The sequence below is a fragment of the Thermobia domestica genome, chromosome 7, assembly GCF_964235325.1.
Source record: "Thermobia domestica chromosome 7, izTheDome1.hap1.1, whole genome shotgun sequence".
NCBI lineage: Eukaryota > Metazoa > Arthropoda > Insecta > Zygentoma > Lepismatidae > Thermobia > Thermobia domestica.
In genome coordinates this window covers 259,076,166-259,097,542 of record NC_137460.1, presented here as the reverse complement: position 1 = coordinate 259,097,542, position 21,377 = coordinate 259,076,166, and the positions used below count along the sequence as shown (strand labels likewise).

Sequence of the window (21,377 nt, the reverse complement as noted above, 5' to 3'; positions counted from 1 at the left end):
AATTCTTAACCGTAATCGCTCGTAGCTTTACAGGATGTTGTAACAGTATATAGATTATTTGTTTAAATTTGTTTTATTCATTAATCTTTAAGGCAAGCAGTCCACTTCCACGATATCTTTCCAGCGGTCGGTGGAGACGAGGACTGCTTGTATGGTTTATGATGACCTTTTGTGGGCGCTGGAAGCCACGAAACCACAATTTGGAGCAAGCGAAACAAAGAGAGAGAGAGAAATAAGTTGTCTGTTAGCAATCCAAAATCAGAATAAGTGGTCCTATTCGCGATACATCCACAAAGGTCGATCCTACTCGCCCGTGACAGTCTGTCGATGCTGGATTGTAAAGAAACCTTTGCAAAATAGTGTTTTATTGGTCCTTAGTTTATAATTTGTTATTGAAACGAATCTTGCATTTTTAATCATAGGTTCCCGATTTTGGTGACTAGTGCATAGCACAGCGTTTCCCAACCGGTGTGCCGCTGGTGTGGCGCGAGGAAATCGAAACATAATTATTAATTCTATTGCAATCAAATTGCAAGACATTGTGTCTCACATTATATTTGTGAGGAAAAATGTATATTTGTGTTTCACATTACTTTGAGCGTCTACTATGAATCTACAATTTTAAGTTCCCCACTGTGTTACTATTCTGTACATTTTTAATGTTAAAAAGGTATTTGTTATAATTGTTATCACCATTATTGCTTCTTTATTGATGCAGACTATTTCGTAACTTGAAATTTTAAAATATTATTAATATTATTATTTATAATATTATTTCGAGAAAGCAAACCTGCATACAAATTACCCTCATTTGTGTTTTAAAAGTACAAGAGATTGGTTTGTTCGTTCGTTATTTAGTGATCTTCCTTCTTAGTAAAAGATTGGATACAATTTTCGAAAGAGAAAGTGTATTTTTATAAACCTGAATCCTATGTTTCATTGTAATTGTTTTCTATTTTTAAATTAGAATGAAAAATAAGCATAATGATTTACCACGGATTGAAACCAGTGATCGAACTTTCTTGTCTGTGAAAAAGATATCAGTAATCACAGAAAGAATTACCAAGCTGTTTTATGTTTACAAATAATAATAATAATAATAATAATAATAATAATATCTATATGAGTGTGCCGCGAGAATTCAAATTACACCTGTAGTGTGCCGCAAGTTGAAAAAGGTTGGGAAACGCTGGCATAGCATATAGGGTGTGTACTACTCTCACCTGTCAGGATACAGTTTTTAATCCTAATTTTGGAAAACTGTAAAACTATTTGGATAGTTTTTGTTTTATATAGTTTTTGGATGGCATTTAGTATCTCCTCTAAATCCATCGACGGTTCCGGAGCCGGTTCTGCGATTTATAGTGAACAATCGTAAACGACCTCGTTTATCTGTATATCCATCGTCGCTGACGCGTCTGCTGCCTACGGGTGCATCCCCTCGCTATCGCTCGGACCCCTGCTGCTCTGACTTGATAACATTCGTGCTTTTTATTCGCCACGTAGCACTTGATTCGTGTTTTATACACTGTAGTTTTTATACCATACATCCACACTGTATTTATACGCAAGACTATATTACAGTTACTACTAAGTGAACCAGTCACTATAAAGTAATTTGGGGAAGAAACTAAATAATACCCCAGTTTTTATGCTTCCATTAAATCGCACAGAACAAGTCTCGTGGAAACTTCAGTTGTATGTTCATTACTACCCTTCATAGCTACACGGTCCCTGATTCCAGAAATTGCTCTGCCTACCTCATCAGTCGCATAAAATGACTCTCGTGGTAAGTAATGATTTCCCAGTTTCTGTTGTGGACTAGCCTAGATACCTTTAGTCTGGTTTGGTTTCTAGTAACTTTTGTGCTTGACAAACCATATAGTGAAGCATTGCACTCACGCAGTATCTTTGACACACCATGATTCAAGCAAGCACTTTAAGATAATGATAGTCGTCTTCTTGCTACTTGAATTTGTGAAGAAAGTCTTTGAGATTATGCAAAACACAAGAGTCTATTGTCTTATTGTCACTTTCAGAGGGTTCTATGCAGGGTGGATTGATTTAAATCAGATTCCGAAATAAATTCATTGTAAGTGAAAATAAGTAAAATCCCGTTTCTCTTCTACTATGCCGATTATGGAAAATAATAGTAATCATAATACAATGAGACTCAATTGTATGTACAGCACAGTACAAAAACGAGTGTCATGTAGAGGATGATTAGGGAAAATCCCGTCTTGAACGAGTAACAGGGAAATCATACTTTCTTCTCTTCGTAACACAGGTTTTTAAATCGTTAATAATTCTAACGGAGAGATCACCATTTCACATTTAAGATGAAAATTCTTTTGTATGCGCGTCTGTTTGTTTGTTTCCAGGTATAAAGGTAAACAAAAAGGTTCTGTCGCTTTTTGTGGAGGTTTGTGTTCCATTGGCCCTCACACCGCAAGTTGAATGCGAATGGAGAGAAGGCGAAGGTCAGTTTTGTTGGTATGGGTATATTCAACATACTACCTGATTGTGACAGTTCACTTACACCGTGAACGTGCATAAGGACAGAGTGAACATGGGACCTCCACAGAGCGTCATAAGGGCGTGTATGCTTTACAAGTACAAAATTAGGTCAAACGCCGCTGTAGCGGGCGGAAGATATGCCAGGCCTTTCGTGAGGGTGTCGTGACTTCGCAGAGAGTGCAGTGGTGGTTTAACAAGTTTAAGAACAATGACGAAACACTCGAAAACGCACCACGTGCCGGAAGACAAACACATGTACAAAATGAAGATCTTCATGCAGCAATTGAGATGGCCAAACATATGAGAAACTGGGACTACAATTAAGTGTTAGTGGAGAAATCATCCCGTGAACGGGTCCCAAAACAGCCGAAACTAGCATTGCATCAGAAGAAGGACCTTCTGTGTATTTGGTGGACTACTCGTGGCATCGGGAATTGCTACCAGCTGGTCAGAACATCAATTCCACTGTGTGCTGTCAACAGTTGAACTGTGTTCAAGAAAAACTTAAAGCTCTGGAGCCAGCACTTCTGAATTGCAAAGGAGTCCTCCTGTTAGATGACAATGCTGAGCCCCACGAGGCTAGGATGATACGAGACACCATTCTGCACCTTAAATGGAAAACGCTATTGCATCCGCCGTACTCCCCGGACATTGCACCGTGCGAATATCACCTGTTTCCTTCCTTGAACAATCAATTTAGAGGACGCCGGTTCAAATCCTTAATACAGGTGCAAAATGCACTTTATACTTTCTTCGCTTCACAGCCCACGAAGTTTTACCGCGATGGAATCCATGTCCTTCCAGAACGTTTGCAGGAGGTCGTCGATGCTGATGGGGACTATTTTTGATCTTCTAGGTACGTCTTAGGTGACATATCGATGTTCGAAAGTGGGGTGAAAAAGCGACAGAACTTTCTTGGTTACCTTTATGATAGGGGTGTATTTAGAGGAGTAGGATTCCCTCTTCGATACCTTTTAGATTTTATAACATCAGGTGAAATTTGTGTATTTTATACGTATTTCGTGCCACAAGCTAGTTCCTTTTTTTTTTTTTTTTTTTTTTTTTTTTTTTTTTTTTTAAAGATATACTTCTGCCAAATAGTAACTTTTGTGAAAAAAAAAGTTTAACATTGATAAACGTTGCTGTACTTTTTTCTTAATGCTTAAGAACATTGTTTGGGATTGAAATAGGTTAACGATAGAGGATTAATTCAAAATTGAACCCCAATACGTTCACTTAAATGACATAATTAACATTTAATACTAATTCCTAATGCTTTTTCTTCAGTTCGCGACTTCTGTTATACGAAGAGAAAGATTTGTCAACAACAACAACAACAAAATCCACCCTGATTCTGCATTGACAAATAAGTTACTTTCCAAAGCTGACTAAACTCTTGCTTTTCTCTGGAGAATATCCCCTATGTGGTAACTTTTTCCTTTTCACAGGAGTTTTTTCCGAATCGTGAAGAGAATTATTAAGGTCTGGCAAAGTCTGTAGTGGAAAGAGTTTCCTTATCAATATGACCCTGCGCCATCTACAACTGTCACATATTTTGGCTCTCTTTGCTATCTTGGACATATCTAAGGGCCGTGGTGGCTCAGTGATAGAGCGTTCACCTCTGGTGCATGATGTCCTTAGTTCTACCCAAGCTCGCGCCAAGTAAGCTTTGTAGTAGGCAAGCGCCAAGTGCGGGGGTTTTCGTTCTCTCACTTTCTTCATTTCATTCATATTTCGTCATCCCCGTCTCCTTTAGCCTAGCCGGCATAATCATGGGACGTAAAACTTAAAAAGATTTCATTTAACTTCATTTAAACATTTCTGGCACAAATGTACACATCCATTTTGAAATATTTCACGTGCTTTTATTTGAGAGCTAGGATTTCATTTTATTGAGTGTCTTATGCTTTCCACTTTTTTCCATTGTACTGTTCACACAAATATCAGTTTTTACAAACTCCAAATTTGAAAGATGATCAAAGTATTCTGTAAGTGTTACTTTAGCAAGTCGTAGCTTTTTTTGAATCAGTGTATTGACCAAGAAAATAATTCTAATAGGCTATTATTTATAGTTATTATTTATAACTTGTTTTAACGATTGGGGCCGCGTTGACTCAGTGGTAGACCGTTCACTTCTGGTGCTTAGGGTCCCGGGTTCGATCCCAGCCCCCGTCAGGTGAACTTTGTGGTGGACAAACACCGTGTGCGTGGGTTTTCTCGGGGTTCTCTCCCGTTTCCTCCCACTTTCTTCATTCCACCATTTCATTCATTACTCATCATCACCGTCTCCTTTACCGGCATAACCGTGGGACGTAAAACTCAAAGCTTTCATTTTTTTGTTTTAACGATCAAATATATTGTTAAATAACCATAGTTTAATATCAATTTTAACCCTTCGTGCACCAAGGGAGGGTTAAAAAAATGCCCACCACTCAAAATGTAATTTTCTTTTCGGAAAAGGTAATATTTAACTATATTTTGTACTAAACATAAACTAAAACTAGGCGCTCGTGGAACGAAGATGGCGAGGTCACTACGATAGATTCAAACCCCATTAAAATCATACAGCAGGTATGAATGTAATTTTAAAAAATCGCATTTTTAGAAATGAAACACGTAAAAATTGTAAATAGTCTAGCAGCTAATTCACAAGTTGTATCACAGAGCAAGAGCTGGAGTACCTGTCCCTCAACTAAGTGAGCTCTTATACAAACATAGATGGCAATATAACGCAATAGATTGTGGAATATAGTTGTATCCTTTTCGCAACTATTTTAGCTACTGGTCGCGAAATACCTTTCTCACTAAATGATAACCAGATGTATCAGTATCGTTTCCAAACGACACGAATTTGTAGTAGTACGATACAACTGTTAGCCGTTAGCGTGATGCTTTTAAATTCCTTAGTGAATGTATATATTAATATTTGTTAACTTGAAAATCATCCGTTGCCTTTATGTTGTTGTAAACCATTATTAATATTTGGCACTAAGTTAAACAAGCACAAATAGTGATTTAGAAAAAAAATATTTTCCTACTCTTCAATGTGACTGATGAGTGTTTGTATTTTGTACAGGCAAGTGTCCGTATTTGCTTACACACATCGTTTTTAAGGTCACTGTAACGTATAGGTCTCTTTCTATAGATTTCAGGAATTTTTTTCAATAATTGAAGATTTTGGGGCAAAAACCCGTCAAGTCCAAAAAGTGAAAGTGTAAATGAGATAGCTTCACAATGGTTTCTTGTCATCCTTGACAATGGTTTCTTCAAACTTGGCACATACAGTATATACTAGACCGAAAATAAATCGACACATATTTTTTTGTTTCTTTCGGAAAATAGGTTAAGGGGGCAAAGGGTCCCTTTTCAAAAAAGGATTCTCGTGTTTAAAAGGGCCACTTTAAAGAAACGTAACTCTGCCGATGCAAAGATGACTTCAAAATAGGAAATACGGGTTTTTTCGCTTTTGCGAGAAAAGGGTTGCAGGAGCAATGCCCCATTCGAAATGAAAAAGGGCCCGGCACAATCCTTACGGAAATTGGATTTCAATGGTATTGCTTCAAACTGTGATATGTTGTAGATATGATGTTCCTAAGAAAAAGTCTCAAAGGGCACAACCACAAATCACTGACCGTTTGGCCACTACAGGGGCACAATTTTTGAAAACAGCCGAAGATAACGACACTCTAGATTTCGGTAAAAATGAGTGAAACGTTGATATGTTATAGATATTGTGGGCCTGAGAAAAAGTCTTAATGGGCGTAACCACCAAACAAACACAGATTGTTTGGCCACTACAAGACCAATTTTTTGAAAGCAGCAGAAAATAGTTTAATTCTGGATTTCGATTAAAATGACAAACTGTGATATGTTGTAGATGTTGTGATACTGTAGGGTTGCCAACTGGCCGGTTTTTGACCGGCCTGTCCGGAAATACTGCTTTTATTTTGATTTAAGTCGGTGATTGGTACAAACTTCTTACCAACCCCTTTATGACTGTTTTCTTTTTTTTCCTCAAATTTATATCTAGTTCGAAGTATAGATTTTAAAAGTAACTTTAATTCTATAAATTCAGAACTGTCACCTTTCTCCATCTATAAATGATTAATATCAGGGTGGATTGATTTAAATCAGTCTGATTTATATCACGATTTTAATCAAGATTTAAATCACTTGATTTTTTAAATAAAAATCGTTCATTTAAATCAAATTCCGAAATAAATTAATTTTAAAGTGAAAATAAGTAAAATCCCGTTTCTGTTCTATTATTTCGATTATGGAAGATAATAATCATAATACAATGATACTCAAATGTATGTACAGCACAGTATGAAAACGAGTATCATGCAGAGAATGATTAGAAAAAATCCCGTTTTGAACGGGTAACGGGAGAATCCTGCTTTCTTCTCTTCGTAACATAGGGTTTTTAAATCGTTAACTATTCCAACGGAGAAATCACCATCGACATTTAAAACAAAAATTCTTTTATGTCCACATCTATTTGTTTGTTTCCAGATAATAGGGGCGTATTTAGATCCTCTTTCCGAAACAAAAAAAAAAAAAAATAAAATAAAATAAAACTTTAGGCGAAATTTATGTACTAAATACATAGCATAGAAGTTCCTCGGGATCATAATAGGGCAAATTTTGGATGCGTTAAAATATCGAATAATACTTTTGATAGAGTGGATTCTTTCAAATATCTAGGATCAATATTAACAGAAGAAAACGATATTTACGAAGAAGTTAAATGTCGACTAAAAGCAGGGAATTCGTGTTATTATTCAGTTCAAAATCTCTTGTCACGAATGGGGGCGCGGTGGCTCAGTGGTAGAGCGTTCACCTCCGGTGCTTGGGGTCCCGGGTTCGATCCCGGCTCGCGCCGTGTGGACTTTGTGGTGGACAAACACCGTGCTCGTGGGTTTTCTCGGGGTTCTCCCGTTTCCTCCCACTTTCTTCATTCCACCATTTCACTCATCTCTCATCATCACCGTCTCCTTTAGCCTAACCGGCATAACCATGGGACGTAAAACTTACAGATTTCATTTCATTTCTTGTCACGAATTCTGTCCAGGAATTTGAAGATTAAAATATATATGCCTGTTGTTATCGGGGTGTCTAGCAAGCAAGCATAATCAAATTCCCTGACTTTCCTTGAAGAAATTATAGTTTCCCTGTCATTCTTTTTTTCTTAGTAACTCATAAAAAGTAACTTATATTTTAAACATGAAAATGAAATCTTTCAGTTTTACGTCCCACGGTTATGCCGGTTAGCCTAAAGGAGACAGTGATGATGAGTGATAAGTGAAATGAAGAAAGTGGGAGGAAACGGGAGAACCCTGAGAAAACCCACGACCACGGTGTCTGTCCACCACAAAGTCCACACGGCGCGAGCTGGGATCGAACCAGGGAACCCAAGCACCGGAGGTGAACGCTCTACCAGTGAGCCACCGCGCCCGCAACTTATATTTAAAGTGAACTGTAAGTTTTCACCATTGTTTATATGCTTATACAATATTCTACAAACGTACAAACGAACCAATTCATTTACCTGTAATTTATGACTATTTTAGTGGTATTCCTTCACCCGTCACAGCCTGGGAAAAATTTTTCCCTGACACAATGAAATTCCTTGCCATTTTCCCTGACCCTGCAAATTCCCTGACTTTCCCTGACACAATGAAATTCCTTGCCATTTTCCCTGACCCTGCAAATTCCCTGACTTTCCCTGACTGGTAGACACCCTGCTTCTGTATGGTTGCGAAACATGGTCGCTTACCATGAGGGAAGAACGTAGACTGAAAGTATTTGAGAACAAGATCCTGAGACGAATATTCAGACCCAAGAGGAGCGGAAATGGGGGAAACTTCGTAACGAGGAACTACATAATTTATACGGTTTACCAAACATTGCTAGGGTCATCAAGTCTAGGAGACTCAGGTGGGCAGGTCATGTATCCAGGATGGAAGAAAATAGGAACACTTTCAAATTCTTAACTGGAAGACCAATCGGAAAACGACCATTAGGAAGATCTAGGCGCAGATGGGATGACAATATTAAGATGAATCTCGCAGAAATAGAAATACAAAATAGAAACTGGATGCAGTTAGCTAAGGATAGAAGTCAGTGGAGAGTTTCCGTGGACGCGGCATTGAACCTCCGGGTTCCATAGGCCATAGTTAATTAGTTTTGGGCGAATTTTATGTACTTTACATGTATTTCGTGCCGCTGGCTAGTTTCGATTTTTTAAAAATATACTCCTGCCAAATATCAGGAACTTTCGTGAAAAGAAAAGTGTCATGTTGATAAACGTTGCTGTACGTTTTTTCCTTAATGCTTAAGAAATATTGTTTCGGATTGAAATAGGTTAACGATTGAGGATTAATTCGAAATTAAACCAAAATACTTTCACTTAAATGGCATAATTGTCATTTAATATTAATTCCTAATGTTTTTCTCCAGTTCGCGACTTGTATTATACGAGGAGAAAGATTTGATTTAAATCAAAAAAATCGATTTAAATCAAAAAAATCAACAAAAATGATTTTTATTTAAAAAATCATGATTTTTTTCCACCCTGATTAATATACTGTATTTTGTTCATGTGTTTAGATAATTTTAAAGAAGACAGGGACTGTCTCAGGGAAATTTTGAAATTTGTTTAATTTGAATTTTATATATTTATTGAGAGTGAAAAAGGATTTCTTAAAGCAATTTCCTGTAATTGAAGTATAAGTTTAAAGAATAAATTTCATTTTCCAAATGCAAAATTGTCATGTAAAAATTAACATACTTTTGTTCATTTGTTTCAATGACTTTAAAGTAGTGATAGTTACTGTTAAATACAATAAAATGATCAATGCGATTTCAGTTTCTCATTTATAGCATAATATATCTATTAACCTTATTAGTGATTGTACTAAGGATATGCAGACCTATACCATAGGGAATTTTGAGGGGGAGCTTTTATTATTATTATTATTTTCCAGAGTTGGCAGTCCTATGGCCAAACGATCATAGTACGATGGTTGTGTCCATTAAGACTTTTTCTCATGATAAGAGCTTCAACATATCTCAGTTTTACTCAATCTTACCGAAATCCAGAACATTGTTATATTCGGCTGTTTTCAAGAAAGTAGTCCTGTAGTGACCAAAGGATTAGTGATTCGTGGTTGTGTCCATGGAGGCTTTTTCTCAGGATAACATTATCTAAAATATTACAGTTTCAGTCAGTTTCACCGAAATACAAAACATCACTATCTTCGGTTGATTTCAAAAAATAGCCTCGTAGTGGCCAAACGGTCAGTGAGTCGTAGTTGTGCCCATTAAGACTTTTCCTCAGGGTCACAATATTTACAACATATCACGGTTCCAAGCAATTCCACCGAAATCCAGAATATCGTTAGCTATTGTTTCCAAAAAAGTGACACTGTAGTGGCCAAACGGACAGTGATTGGTGGATATGCCTATTGAGACTTTTTCTTAGGATCACAACATCTACAACATATCACAGTTTCAGTCATTTTAATCGACATCCAGAGTATCACTATCTTCGGATGCTTTCAGAAAAGTGGTCTCGTAGTGGTCAAACGATCAGTGATTGGTGGTTATGCCCATTAACACTTTTTCTCAGGATCACTTTTACAAGATATCACAGTTTCAGTCATTTTCACCGAAATACAGAATATCACTATCTTCGGTTGCCTTCAAAAAAAACTCAGTGATTTGTGATTGTGCCCGTTGAGACTTTTTATTAGGAACATCATATCTACAACTTATCACGGTTTGAAGCAATTCCATTTAAATCCAATTTCCGTAAGGATTGTGCGGAGTAATCTGTCATTTCGAACGAGACTATTGCCCCCCAGCAACCTTTTTCTCGCAAAAGCGACAAAACCCGTATTTCCTATTTTGAAGTCAGTTTTGCATCGGCAGATTTCGTTTCTTTAAAGTGGACCTTTTAATCAAGAGGACCTTTTTTTGAAAAGGAGCCCTTTGCCCCCTTTACCTATTTTCCGAAAGAAACAAAAAAAAAAAAAAAAATACGTGTCGATTTATTTTCGGTGTAGTATATATGTGCCAAGTTTGTAGAAAATCGGATGACGAGAAACCTTTGTGAAGCTATCGTGTGAACTTGACGGGATTTGCCCTAAAGTCTTCAATGTGACTTTTTAACCTTGAGAGTGGCCCTAGATGGCTGGTTCGGTCATTGGATCTCGGTATTGACCTAAGGTACCTATATACCAAATTTGAGCCCCCTAGCTGTTATAGATAAAAAGTTATCTTGTTTACAGAGAAACGTATTTCACCCCCCATATAACCGCAAGAACAGAGCAAGTTTTTAGTACATGTAACAATTTTCTGTTGTATAGTTTGCTACTTCTTGTTCAATATCACTTTCAGATAACTAATATGCTATATTTGCTTACAACACAGAGCAAAACTATGTAAATTCTAACTCACTCACTCTTTTGCTAAAGAATGACAATTCTTGCTTGTTCCTCTAAAACTAGTATATTTTATTAGTGGCCATTTATACACAATCAGAATGGAAATAACTTTATGCATGTTATGATAATAAGTTACACCAAGGGAGGAATACTGTATGTCAAGTACGAAAACCTTTTATAAATTTGTGGTTAGTTTTTGAAAATAAAACTCTGAACTCCAGGAAATTAAATTTACAATATTTTTGACCTGAGTTGTGACACGATACTTCATATATATATATATATATATATATATATATATATATATATATATATATATATATATATATATATATATATAACCGAAAAATCATTATTTCAAAATAATTGGGTTTCATTTCACAGTATAAACCTGTGGAAGATTTCCGAACTATGCGAATTCAATGCTTAAACTTGAATTAGTATATTTATAAGTACTGGTTGCAATAGATTAATAAGACGTTGAATCCAAATCAGAAAGTTATTACTCACTATCCCTTAACAGTTTTTGCTCTATAGTAATAAAGATTCAAACCAAAATTGATTATTTCAGCCACTTTCAATTTGAAAACCTTTGAGTTTTACGTCCCACGGTTATGCCGGTTAGGCTAAGGGAGACGGTGGTGATGAGGAATGAATGAAATGGTGGAATGAAGAAAGTGGGAGGAAACGGGAGAGCCCCGAGAAAACCCACGCACACGGTGTGTGTCCACCACAAAGTTCACTTGGCGAGGGCTGGGATCGAACCCGGGACCACAAGCACCAGAGGTGAACGCACTTCAATTTGAATAGAGAGTTGAGATAGAGGAGGAAACCTATTCTTGGGACGCTGAATCGCATGTCGATAGGCATATGTCATACCGATTTCGCTTTATGGAAATCAATATTGAAACCGGAGGTACTAGTGAAATTGAAGCTCTTCTAGTTTGGTAGAGTGTTATGGGTAGTGATGTTATGTTGTCTTGAGAGGCTGAATTGTTTGCAGAAAATCGTTTCTCGCTATCTATTACCGTTTGGATTCTACGGCAATAAACATGGAAACCGGCAATTGGTAATTTGAACCACTTCCGGTTTGAATAGAGGGTTAACTGAGGAGATGGACCCTATTCCTGGAACGCCAAATCTATTGCAGAAAACTGCTTCTGGATATATCTTACTGTTTTGCTTTGATACCTGTTGACAGACGGACGGATGTACGAAGTTGTTCTATAAAACTTCCGAGAGTGATCTATAGCATAGTTTAGAAATCTAAAAGGTGTGGACATTTTCTTTTTAATCTGTAAAGAATTATTATGAGACCTGTAAGTTACAAGCTTCATTTAGCTTGCGATGCTAGTGCTAGGTCCATTCTATATTATTAACGTTATTAGTATTGGCTTATTAAAAATCATTAGGTGTAGCCCATGAAGACTTGAGTGAGAAATGTTATATTTGGAAGCCAGTTTAAGAGTTAAATATAAACAGAATTTCGTATGCTACCTTTTTCTCGACTCCCTAACATCAATTAAATAAGAAACGTTAATATCAATTTTTACTTGTTGTTTCTAGGTAGTATTTGGTAGTTATCAATGGAGCCGTCATTGGAGATAAGGCATCTTCCAGCGAGGTATCTGTACGAATTGGTTCAAATTCTGGAACTGGATGAAGTATGGAAGCGGCTGATGGCTCGAGTTCCTCATCCAGAACGTCCGTTGGAGCCTAAGTACAAAGTGGAGCATATGAGGTACGACACGGCTTTCTCCAACTGATTGTAGTTTTCTTACATGCTAATGTCACTTCCAGTAGCAGAGGAGGCTAAGGGAGACGGTAATGAAATGAGTGATAACGGTGGAATGAAGTAAGTGGAAGGAACCAGAGGAAACACACACACAAACAGCACATGATGTTTATCCAGCACAAGGTTCACTTGGCGGAGAAATTATCTGTTTTGATTCAAGCTACGGGGTACATGTATTATTTACTTTATTTACGAACATAATTCGAGATACAGCTAAACGCCAGTTTGCAGTGGAATATTTAACAATATAAGGCAGTAATAACAACATCTATATAATAACAAGAAAGTTTGACAGTAGCTGAGTAGAATTTATCCATTAAAATGACATCGTAGTGTAGAGTTATATGCAGCTTCATAATGAAATCTACGGGTATATGTGACATTTTGTTGTATACTCAGGAAGCCTGTAGAATAGAGAGCGTTGAACTATTAGGGTCGCGGTAGCTCAATGGTAGAGCGTGGGATCCGTGGCTCGATCCCAGCTTGCGCTAAGTGGACCTTGTAGTGGACAAACACTGTGTGCGTGGGTTTTCTCGGGGTTCTCCCGTTTCCTACCACTTCATTCATTCCATTCTTTTCTGATCATCATCGTCTCCTTTAGCCTAACCGACAAAAACGTGGGACCTAAAACTAAAATATTTCATTTTTCATTTTCATTGAACTATTGATAGTCTAGGTCGTACTATATGAAAGAGATGTGTGTTACATGTTTGTCTGAATGGAATTCGGAAATACAATTCTGAGAGTAGCGTTTCGGACCTGAGTTATCCATGTGTGAGTTTGTACAGATTATTTGAGATCACTGATTTTATGACGAATGTCAGATAAGTTCGGAATAGTTAATGTTTTGTCATCTCACGTGTGCGAGGTACTATTATTAGGAAAAATTTAGAAGTAAGTGAACCTACGAGGTGTGCTCAAAAAATATCGAACCTTGTTTTTTCCCGCGTAAACGAATGATTTTCTTCAGTGTAGATGTAGAGGGGATACTCATGCGCAATCGTATATTTTTTTTTTCCTGCACGGAGAAATCGTCAGACGCTGGCAGTCGGCCAACGAGTGAAGACGTGTAGTAAGCGGTTGTTGGGATTTTAGGTTTCTGTAAAATGACAAAGGACTTGAGTAACTATATTGCATCAAGTTTTGGGGCCGCGGTGGCTCAGTGGTAGAGCGTTCACCTCTGGTGTTTGGGGTCTCGGGTTCGATCCCAGCCCCCGCCAAGTGAACTTTGCGGTGGACAAACACCGTGTGCGTGGGTTTTCTCGGAGTTCTCCCGTTTCCTCCCACTTTCTTCATTCCACCATTTCGTTCATCTCTCATCATCACCGTCTCCTTTAGCCTAACCGGCATAATCGTGGGACGTAAAACTCAAAAATTTCATTTCATTTCATTTTTGCATCAAGTTTTGCCAAAAGCTTTGCGATACCCAAGCGGAAACCATTCAGTTTTGAACAAGGATTTGAGCGCGAGGAGAGCGTCCGTGAAATTTGATGGATGCTTTCATTTCTAAACACAATATTCTTGTGTGTCGTCAGGCTCCCTACTCACCCGATATGATTCCGTGTCACTTTTGATTATTTCCCAAGTGGGAAAATGCCACTAAAAGAGGCTCGATTTGAGTCAAGAGAAATCATGCGGAATGCGACGGTTGCTCGCTATTCCAAAAACTGCGTTCCAGAAGTGTTTCCAACAATGATGGGAACGCTGGGAGAAGTGCGTGCATTAGCAACGAGATTACTTTTAAGGAGAATAGTGTTTCGGATTTCCAAATCAATAAATGTATTTTTGCCAACCAAAGGTTCGATACTTTTTGAACATACCTCGTACATTAACAAAAAATTGGCTACTTACCAATGAATCCTCCCTTGAAAAATTAAAGATTTTGACGTTTCGGAACTCTCAGCTGGTTCCTTCCTCAGTGGCAAGGTAAAAAGGAGTAAAACGGAAAGGAGATAAAAGGAGTAAAACCAGGAATATATACCACTATATATAAGTAACGTACAAAAGAAGAGATCATGAGATGAAAAGAGCAAGCAGAGTGAAAAAAGAATGAACTGAATCTGCTCTTTTCATCTCATGATCTCTTTTTTTGTACGTTACTTATATATAGTGGTATATATTCCTGGTTTTACTCCTTTTATCTCCTTTCCGTTTTACTCCTTTTTACCTTGCCACTGAGGAAGGAACCAGCTGAGAGTTCCGAAACGTCAAAACCTTTAATTTTTCAAGGGAGGATTCATTGGTAAGTAGCCAATTTTTTTGCTAATTTTGAATATCCCCGCATGCGCCCATGTAATTATACCTCGTACATATTTACACCTATACTAAAGGTAAACCTATGTTCGTAACATAGGGTTTCATCCGTCGTATTATATTGTTTCGATCCTCGTGGAGAACTTATTCGCCTACAGTTTTTAGCGCGTAGGTGGAAAAGTATTTACTTCATATCCGTTTAGGTATACTTCTATAAAAGATACAAATATACACTCCAGAGTGTTCTGCAACACCTCATTACTTCAATAATTCTCGCTATTTTAAGAGCTACTACATTTTTCATATTAGCTCACTTGGATCTGCTCACAATGTCTTCGCACGGAGGTGCATAGTTGAACCTCGCAATTTAATATCTGCAACAAAGCAGGAATCAACTTACAATAAATTGTTTAATAGACATGATGTTTTCATCCGTTGTAAAAGGAATTTATTGTGAAAACTTAACATTAAGTATTTAAAAGATACGTCTGAGAACTTCAATATAATAACCGTTAATTAGGACGAAGACTTTCTGTTAAACTAGCTGGTGGACTAATATGAAAAGTAACAAAATTGGAGCAACAAGTGAATTAATCAAGTGTTTTGCAGTATACTCTGGGAGTATAATTATAATTTGTATGCAAATACTTTTCCAGCAACTCAGTAAAAACTGTTGGTGAGAAAGATTTCCGGAACGATCGAAATAATACAACAAACAGGGACCTCACGTACTGTAGTCGTTAAGAGCCTGACGTACTAAAAATAATACAAAATTTACCATTTTTCTTTTGCTTGTTTCTCGTAAGTAAAACGAGATAATGTAATGCAACTTACCACAATCATAGATAATGTTATTCTACAGCAGAAAATATAAACCTATCAAGAATTTTCAAGCTTTCCAAAATAACATTTCCCCCAAAATCTACGTTGACTAGAGAAAGTGACTAGAGAAACGAACTCAACTGTATTTGTTTACGTATGATGTTTTGGTATCCTCTGAACTACTTTTTAAATAATAGTTATATTTAGTTTGTAATAAACACAATACTTTTCACATACATACAGTTATTAAAATTAAGTAATAATGTTATTTAAAAAGTAGTTCACAGGATTCCAAGACAACATAATACTCGTACTTAATCAAATGCAGTTGAGTTCGTTCCTTTAGTTGCTGCCTTAACTTAGATTTAGGGGGAAATATTATTCTGGCAACACTGGAAATTCTGGAAATTCTTCAGAGGTTCATATTTTCTGCTGTATAATAACATTATCTATGATTGTGGTAAGTTGCATTTCATTATCTCCTTTCACTTACGAAAAACAAGCAAAAAAAAAAAAAAAAAAGTAAATTTTGTATTATTTTTAGTATGTCAGGCTTTAATGATCTTTCCTTTGGTGCTAGCGGACCCCGAGTTTGATTTCCGAAAGGAAACGCTTGGTCGGAAATGTGTAAAATCCTTTTCAGGCTAGGCATCCTAAATGGGGTTTTTCATGGATTTTCCTCAATGTCAGCAGGCAAATGCTGGGATGTTACCTAACACGAAGATCCCAGGCCGCTTCACTTCTTCTCCTCTTCCCGGGTAGTGTAATCGTGAGGAACGTCATCCCTCATACGTGACAGGCTTAAAAGGCCATAAATGCTGAATTCTTGAAATTAAAAAAAAAAAAAAAAAAAAAACCGCATGAACTCTGTGCTAAAAACGTATGTTTAGTTTTCAAAAGTTATTGTCACGTTGCTGGTATTATTGATAAAAGATCAGACTAATTGGAGGGAGAAATCTTAAGAGAGAAGTATGTATCTGCTGTTGTTATCTTCTAGTTTTTCCTTGTAAATTTTGTTGTCTTGTATGTAATATTTCTTAATCCTTCCAAGGTTTCTTCTGAGAGTTCCGTACGAAACTTAGAAGTTAATATCCCACCACATCACTGTATTCTATCTTTCAGCTTCCGTCCGAAAATGCATTGCATAGAACAGAGGGGGGGAAAAGGAAAGAAAATGTGTGATACTATGTAGATTATGCATTCTTCTTGCAATTACTATTCGAAGTAATGATACCATTTTTTTTTTTTCATTCATTCGAATCAAGGGTTCAAAATTATATTCGAATATAGATAGTGCAGCAATCATGGCAAATGACTACAAGTACATTGAATTTCTGAGTGGTTACGGGAATCAGGTTTAGGCGAAAGGGTAGTTAATTGTAATTGAAGGAATCAATTTCATCAGGAACACATAATTCATTATAAGTAAAGGAAAAATTAGTAAATTTATATACAGGGTGGTCCATAAGTCTTAGTACAGTGGATTATTTTGGAAACAAACACGATTCAACAAATCTGACTAGCGGAGGACGGACTTGGGTTAAGGAGCTACCGATTGATGTATGCGTGGTGAATGGTGGCCATCTTGGATCCAAGTTATTTTTTAAATGGAAAGGTAGGCATGTGTCACATCAATTAACTTTTTTTTTCCTCAGGGGAATGCAGTCCCGCAAGCGGAAATGCGTCATCGTGTCCCGTTCCAAAGTTATGACGCCTCAAAGTCCCACCTACAGGAAGTGATCCACATGTTGCTCGTCCATTGCAACACACAACCGGAATCTCTTAATCCAGTCGTCCTGAATCCGTAACAACACAGGGGATGTGTGTAATTCTACACAGGCGTCCTGAATACGTCTCTGTAGGTGTGCAACATCCCGAATATTCTCCTGATACACCAGGTGTTTTAAGTGTCCCTATAAAAAAAAATCCAAGGGAGTGAGGTCCAGCGCTGGCCACTCCACAGGGCCTCGGTGACCGATCCAACGTCCAGGAAAATGCAGATTCAAACATTCCCGCACATGCAGCGCATAGTGTATTGGGGCACCATCTTGCCGAAAATATCGCGGCAACATGACATCAGGGTGGAGAAACAACGGAAACACGTCCAGATGTCCGACACCATTTAGGATACCAGGAATGAATAAGGGTCCTATGATCGACGTGTTCCATATGCCACGCCACAAGGTGGTCAAAAACAATGTTTTTTATTGAAGAAACCAAAAAACCCAGTTTTTTGGTTTAAACCCGTTTTTTGTTTGTTTGTTTAAACCAGGTTTTTTGGTTTAAATAATTTGCTCTATGTATTTGTATCACATACGGATAGAAATAAGTTTATTTCACCTTGGTGTTATTATGCAACAACCGGGTTATGCTGGAAGGGGTCACATAAACTTAAAGAGGAATTCAAACCGCTTCTCGGCTTACATCCAAGAGAAATTCTCCTCTATTTAAACTCGAAACCGGGACTGATTGGCCACAAATGCGATCGTCTCCGACTCACTCACGAAGGACTCCTAATAAAAGTACGTTGTACTGATCTTTACATACTTATTAATATAATTGCCAAGAGTCATTTCAGAAGGACAAAAAGATAAACAATTGCACAAGTGAAACCATTATACAGAATTAAATATGGACAATTTCAAAGTACTGCAGAATACAGAAGAACTAATTTAGTCCAAGTTAGTTTACTACGACTTTTATTAACCCAAGTAAAAGAAATACAACGATTTAATTTGAATATCATTAAGAAAAGTAAATAAAGATACGAATTATTTGAGTCCACTTGGGCTCTGAACCATTTATACATAAATATATACCAAAGATACTTCTGATTTCAATAAATACTTCTCGTGGGGTTTATATTACCCTCCCCCCCCAAAAAGTACGACATTTCGATGTATTTTATAAATAGTAAAATACGAATAAAATACGGGAGTGAAACGTGATAACCTACAAATGTGTGTTCATCAAGATTTTACCAACACTTAAACTTTTACGAACATTTTTCGTTTTCTGCTTAAACAAAAAAATAAAAAAGCTGGTTTAAACCAGCCAACCCTACCACACCACATCATGATCTGAGCAAGGGTAACCCTCTTGCAGAAATTGATCGCATGTGTATTTGCATCCGACCAATATCGCATGTTCTGGCGATTCACTTCCCTATCCAAATAAAAGTTTGCCTCCTCTGTGAAGAAAACGCTGGCTGGGAAATACGGATCTCGGTCATATTGTGACAAAGCCCAGTTGGCGAATTCCATTTGCCGGTCTGGATCATCCTCTGAAAGATTGTGGACAAACTGCAGCTTGAAGGGATGCCACTTGTTCGTATGGAGAATCCTCATCACGGAAGCACGTGGTACGCCTGTTATCGCTGATAGTTGTCCTGTGCTGCGCTTCGGACTTTTCACACTCGCAGCAAGCACCATTGTGGATGTCTCCTCATACGTCGCGGTTCGTGGGGGACCTGACCATGGTCTGTCGGCAACATTACCAGTTACACTGAATTTCCTAATAAGGTAGCTAACGATGTTGTGGCTTATTGCAGGTCTTTCGGTGTGGCGCGCGTTGAAGTCCTGGGCAATCACACGATTGCTTCTTTCCTCAGACGTTAGGATGATCTCAGTTCTTTCCTGCTTCGTCAGTGCCATCTCGCTCTACCGAAAGAAACGAACCGCTCTGCAACGAAAAGAAAACCTGTCAAATTTGGAGCGTCACGTCTTTCTTGCAGCGTTAGTGCCATGTCGCTCTCCCTGCAAGGAAACAGAAAACCGTCAACTTTGGGGCGTCATAACTTTGGAACGGGATGTGATAACGCATTTCTGCGTGCAGGACTCCATTTCCCGGCAAAAACAGTGTTAATTGATGTTTTACATGCCTACCTTCCTATTTGATAAAATTAATCTGGATCCAAGATGGCCGCCATTCACCACGCAGGCATCAATCGGTAGCTCCTTTACCCAAGTCCGCTCTCCGCTAGTCAAGATTTGCTTTAATTATGTTTGTTTCCAAAATAATCTACTGTACTATGACTTATGGACCACCCTATATATATATATATATATATATATATATATATATATATATACTGATCAAAAGTATCCGGGCACCTGGCTGAAAATGACTTGCAAGTTCGTGGCGCCCTCCATCGGTACTACCTGAACTCAATATGGTGTTGGCCCACCCTTAGCCTTGATGACAGCTTCCACTCTCGCAGGCTTACTTTCAATCAGGTGCTGGAAGGTTTCTTGGGGAATGGCAGCCCATTCTTCACGGAGTGCTGAACTGAGGAGAGGTATTGATGTAGGTCGGTGAGGCCTGGCACGAAGTCGGCGTTCCAAAACATCCCAAAGGTGTTCTATAGGATTCAAGTCAGGACTCGGTGCAGGCCAGTCCATTACAGGGATGTTATGGTCGTCACTCCACACAACGTTTTTCCAGTGTTCAATCGTCCAATGTTTACGCTACTTACACCAAGCAAGGCGTCGTTTGGCATTTACCTGCGTGATGTGTGGCTTATGAGCAGCCGCTCGACCATGAAATCCAAGTTTTCTCACCTCACGCCTAACTGTCATAGTACAGTACTTGGAGTGGATTCTGATGCAGTTTGGAATTCCTGTGTGATGGTCTGGATAGATGTCTGTCTGTTACACTTTACGACCCTCTTCAACTGTCGGCGGTCTCTGTCAGTCAACAGACGAGGTCGGCCTGTACGCTTTTGTGCTGTACGTGTCCATTCACGTTTCCACTTCACTATCAAATCAGACACAGTGGATCTAGGGATGTTTAGGAGTGTGGAAATCTCGCGTACAGACTTCTGACATAAGTGACACCCAATCACCTGACTACGTTCGAAGTCCGTGAGTTCCGCGGAGCGCCTCATTCTGCTTTCTCATGATGTCTAATGACTACTGAGGTCGCTGATAATGAGTACGTGGCAGTAGTTGGCAGCACAATGCACCTAATATGAAAAATGTATGTTTTTTGGTGTGTCCGGATACTTTTGATCACATAGTATATATATATAATATGTATAACAAGTGGAAATAATTCCTTTATTAAAATGTTCCGTTGAATTACGATTTGAATGTCGGAAGCTGACCAATGATTAATATGAAAATTTAACTTTTAATAAATAATTTTGTATAAATTTAGAGTTCAATTTCTAAAGTACATAGTTATGACTAATTAGGTTAATTATTTAATTATAACCAATATTAACAGTATCAAATATAAAAGGGTTCTGGTTCATATCCCAATTGTGCCCAATACACGTTATAATGTTAAGTTGAGTGGACAAAAGCAGTAAAAGGTTAGAATTTAGAATAGGCGTATATTAATTACTCAATCTGATATGATCCCTAGACTTTAATACAAACCACTCAATTTCACAATTTAGCGAATCGTCTTCGCGACACAATTAAACGAAACACAATTAGATGTTGAAGTCAGCCATTACCTTAATAGAATGCAAGGTATGCTAGGTCATCTCAAGCGACATAATTTCATAGATGGCAGCATTATTACGATCAAAAGAT

General features: G+C 37.8%; 1 protein-coding gene across 2 annotated transcripts in view; it reads left to right on the top strand.

The window, feature by feature from the left end:
- Positions 1 to 21,377, top strand: part of LOC145690854 (interleukin-1 receptor-associated kinase 4-like) — a 119,300-nt gene that overhangs the window by 4,921 nt on the left and 93,002 nt on the right. For both annotated transcript variants that reach the window (XM_081766221.1, XM_081766220.1), the window contains exon 2: positions 12,534 to 12,708. In XM_081766221.1, coding sequence (XP_081622347.1) covers positions 12,554 to 12,708 — 155 coding nt within the window. In that variant the 5' untranslated portion in view covers positions 12,534 to 12,553. The remainder of the gene's footprint in view (positions 1 to 12,533; positions 12,709 to 21,377) is intronic.